Raw genomic sequence first — 4,532 nt, 5'->3', positions numbered from 1 at the left:
GAAACTAAGTTATTAGAAACCAAAAAATGAAAGACACCTGAAGCTCCAGAGCTCTCGGCAGCAGTTCCTTTCTTTGAACAAAAATTAGACCCCTTTAATTCAAAGGATTTTATTCAAGGTAAAATCTATAGTTTCTCAATCTATTATTTTAGAGAAGTTTTCTTTGACATTTAAAATTTGTTCTCAGTGACATTTAGAGATGTTTTGTAGTTACATTTAGTCATAAAGAAGCTCGAGGGTTATTGTTGCCTATCGCTTCATTTTCACAACTATTGTTCTTCTTCTTACTCTCGTTTTGTAGAGGTATATTGACTCTAAGGAAGCAATCGACTCTCCAAATGGTTAGAATTGTTACTCTTTAATTTTGTACATACTAAACTTGTTAGTGTCATATAATTTTTTTTTTTCTTTCTTTCTTTTTGATATAGTTGGAAAGCAAACTGAGTGTGACTTAGATGTGGAAGAGATTAAGGATAATAATGGAGTAGATAATACTATTCTCAAAAAGAAATTGTTGAAGAACCAAAGAAAAATATGATGTTTGATATGGAACAAGATGTATTGTTATATTATACAAAGTATGCCAAGCAAGTGGTCTTTGGTGTGACAAGAAGAACATCTAGAGCCGGCGATGATGGGAACTTGAGATATTTCACCCTTGCATGTCTTCGTGAGGGCACATCAAAGAGTGCATCATCTAATATTGTTATGCCAAAACCAATGGAGAAAATGGGTGCACGACGAGGATCAATGCCAAATTAACTCATGAAGGAAGGTTTACCTTGTCAAATGTTGTGCTTGAACACACTCATGCTTTAAGCCCAGGAAAGGCCAGGTACTTTAAATGCCATAAGCATTCGAGTGCTCATGTGAAAAGAATGCTTTAATTAAATGATAAAGCTAGAATCCGTCCTAGTAAGAACTATAAATCTCTTATGGTTGGAGCGGATGGGTATGCGAATCTTCAATTTGGGGAGAAAGATGTAAGAAATTACATTAACAAAGTAAGAAATGAGTTGCTTGGGGAAGGGAGTGTCGAAGCACTTCGTAACTATTTCATGAGGATGCAAGAACAAAATTTTCGCTTTTATTATGTGATAGATTTGGATGATGAATGTCAATTAAGAAATGTATTTTGGGCAAACGCTCGAAGTAGGTCGGCATATGAATCTTTTGGGGATATCATCACATTTGACACAACCTACTTGACCAATAAATATAAATGTCATTTGTGCTTTTCGTTGGTGTGAATCATCATGGTTAATCCGTACTTTTTAGCTGTGCATTAATATCAAATGAATACCGAAACTTTTGTATGGTTGTTTAAAGCATGCCCGTATTGCATGTTTGGCCTAACTCCTAATGCAATTATAACTGATTAAGATAGAGCTATGCAAGCTGCAATTTCAAGGGTTTTTTCGAGAGCCAAACATAGATTTTGTTTATGGCATATATTGAACAAACTTCCGCACAAATTTGGATCACACTCTGAATATGACAACGTTAAGGGCGCTCTATTGAGTTGTGTATATAATTCATTGACTTCTGATGAGTTTGATAAAAGATGGCAAGAAATACTCGATCGTTATAATCTTCAGAAGAATTCATGGTTATGTCAATTATATGGGGAGCAACATCACTAGGTACCAGCATACATGAAAGATACATTTTGGGATGGAATGTCCAGTACACATCGAAGTGAGAGCATGGATGCATTTTTTGATGGTTTTGTGCATCCGAGTACCATGTTGAGGGAATTTGTTGCGTAATATGATAATGCTTTGATGCGAACGGTTGAGAATGAGCGTATTGATGATTTTAATTTGTTCAGTAAAAAGATTCCATGTATAAGTGTTCATTCTATTGAGCAACAATTTCAAGATCTTTACACCAATGAAAAATTCAAAGAAGTTCAAGAGGAGTTTAAGAGACTTATGAATTGTTTGTCATGTCTACTTAAAAGTGAAGGAGCAATTTCTACGTATGAAGTTGTTGATCGTGTCAAAGTTAATGATGGCTTCAGAAAAGAAGTAAGGTATTGTGTTGACTACAATGATGAAGAATGTGAGGTGAAATGCACATGTTAATCATTTGAACTTAAATGAATATTGTGCAGGCATGCCTTTATTGTACTCACCATGATAAAGAAGGTTGACCAGTTGCCTTCCAAATATATTCTTGACCGATGGAGGAAGGATTTGAAACGAAAATATGTCATTGTTAAGAATTGTTATCATGATAAGAGTGACAACCCAGAAACACAAATATATGATGAGTTGTGTTGTGATTTTTATGAAGTAGTAGAAATTGCATCAAAAGATGAGGAAGCTCGCATGCTGGTGAAGAATAGTTTGAATCAGTTAAAGGTTCAATTGCTTCACAAGGGAACAAGGGGAAAAAGCTCTAAACACATTCCAGGTACATATGTCATATCTAACGAAGCGATTGTTGGAAAGTCTCAAGAATGTAGTAAGTTGCGAAGTCCTTTAGTTGCAAAAAGTAAAGGGAGGCTACAGTCAACACAAATACAGTCTACAGGAGAATAGTTGGTTAACCGTTTAAAAAAGAGGAAGATACAAGTTAAAAAAGGTAGTTCTTTGTATATTTGGTGTTCAATTATGTTGTTATAACTACATATTTTGAATATTGATTTTGTTGTAATACTTTGTACATATTTTAATGAAAGACTTACCAAGCACCTAAAGAAGTTGAGATGAGATTACTTGAAGTTGTCATGCCTTTTGTAACTGCTTCACGACAGGACTATGAAATTGGAATCAATACAAGTATAATTCCATAATCCCGCATCACAAACTTATCCATGATGTCTTGTTATTATTGCCTTTGCTTTCTTTTATTTTAGGAAGATACAAGATCTGCCTCTTGGCTTATGTCGAGATACTTAGTTTTGCTTGTTTGTTGTGGCTTTTCTTGTTCTTTTACTCTGTTTTAACAATTTTTGTTTCTGACAAAAAATTAGTTATATTGTTTGCTTATTCTTGATTTTCTTTTCCAGAAGATCTGAAGATACAGCTTGCCCAAAGACAGGTTTGGATGGCATCTTTCATGCATAGGGGTGAAGATAGCAACAACACCTATGGAACTCCCTTGAGTTGCTGTAATTTTTGTGATAGATTGATCTTTTTGGAATTTCCATTGCAAGCTTAATTTGTTGGTGAACTTTGTTAGAATTTCACTTTTATCCAATATTAGGTAACGTTAGAATCAATTTCTAACTTATATGCTAATTAGCTAAGCTAATAGAACTTTCCATCTCAAATGTTGGCACCTTGATAGTTTCTTCCTTCTCTCAAAGCATCCAAAGTCTTGTTACATGGAAACACAGTAGGTATCATATTGTGACCTTTTCCAAACCACATACCAAGCATGCATGGTATCGGATAAATATAACTTGGTGGCTCCAACTTGATAATTACTTCAGGTAATGAACTAATCAAGCAATTAAGCAAAAGCTTATACATAAATCGGGCAACCTTTCAACATTTCAAATAAAGTACCTTAAGCTAGAATTTCACATTAGGCTAATTACTGTTGAACCAATTTGAAAAAAAAAAAAAAAATGTACAGAGATGTAAAAATAGCACTTTTCTATTTCTATTCACACACTTAGCCGGCTCTTAGATTTAGTTTTTTTTTTAGAAAAAAAAAAGAAAAAAAGAAAAATATTGGCTCTTACTCTTAAGTTTAGTTTAAAATGTGCTGTTTCAAATAAAATAAAATAAAATATAGAGAACAAAACAAAAAGAAAAAAGTAAACAATCATAATATGTAGCCCTTAAGATTTTTTTCCCTTAGAAGTCTTTAGTGGGTGTAATTGTCCGTGCCCAGATCTCTTTATTAAGAAAAGATAGAACATCTAAAGTCAAGGATAAAAACAACGCGTTTTTTACAAAAATAAAAAAGTCATCTCCCTCTTCCTTCTTCATCCTTTTCTTTTGACCTAATCTTTAACTTTAAGAGTCTGAAACAAAAACAGGCCGACCAAAAAAAACAAAAATTTGGAAACATAAATTTTTGAGGAGGGGGGGGGGGGGGGGGGGGGGGGGTGGAGCATTTGACCATTCTCGACCCTCCCTACTTTCGCCCCTACCTTGAGAGATTTTGCGAATTTTTTTTTGATATGGGGGCTTCGAAAAACATGTGCAAAGGTTGGATTGGTTTTATCTTGAGAGATGGAGAAATATTGTCTCCGTTCTAAGAGCAGTAGTGTGAAATACAAAAGGATGAAAATTGGGTTACGAAAGGATGAAAATACCAGGCTTTTTTGGCAAATGCTTGTACAGAACAGAGTATTGGGTTGTTAATTTTGAAATTAGTAAAAAGTAATGATGTGATATAAAGTAAAAATAATTTGTATAGAAAAATGAAAAAGTTTTATATTGTAGTGAATTTTTTTATTTGAATAGTAATAAAAAATTATTAATGTGATATAAAAAGTGAAAAAAGTAAAAATGTTTAGATGTTGATTGTTATTGGAAAATGTGAAAAAGTGAGAAAACATGATTGCAGCC

The 4,532-nt window shown here is 33.6% G+C and overlaps 1 protein-coding gene across 1 annotated transcript; it reads left to right on the top strand.

Annotated features, from left to right (window-relative positions):
- The first annotated feature begins 1,784 nt into the window (after window positions 1-1,784).
- On the top strand, window positions 1,785-2,546 carry LOC133863181 (protein FAR1-RELATED SEQUENCE 8-like). The gene is made up of 2 exons (XM_062299157.1): window positions 1,785-2,035; window positions 2,117-2,546. Exons 1-2 carry the CDS (start codon window positions 1,785-1,787, stop codon window positions 2,544-2,546), a joined length of 681 nt encoding a protein of 226 aa, XP_062155141.1.
- The last annotated feature ends 1,986 nt before the right edge of the window (window positions 2,547-4,532 follow it).

This window comes from Alnus glutinosa, chromosome 3 (genome assembly GCF_958979055.1).
Source record: "Alnus glutinosa chromosome 3, dhAlnGlut1.1, whole genome shotgun sequence".
In the NCBI taxonomy this organism is placed as follows: Eukaryota; Viridiplantae; Streptophyta; class Magnoliopsida; order Fagales; family Betulaceae; genus Alnus; species Alnus glutinosa.
The sequence above is the reverse complement of the archived record's forward strand: the minus strand, read 5'-3'. Positions and strand labels throughout refer to the sequence as shown.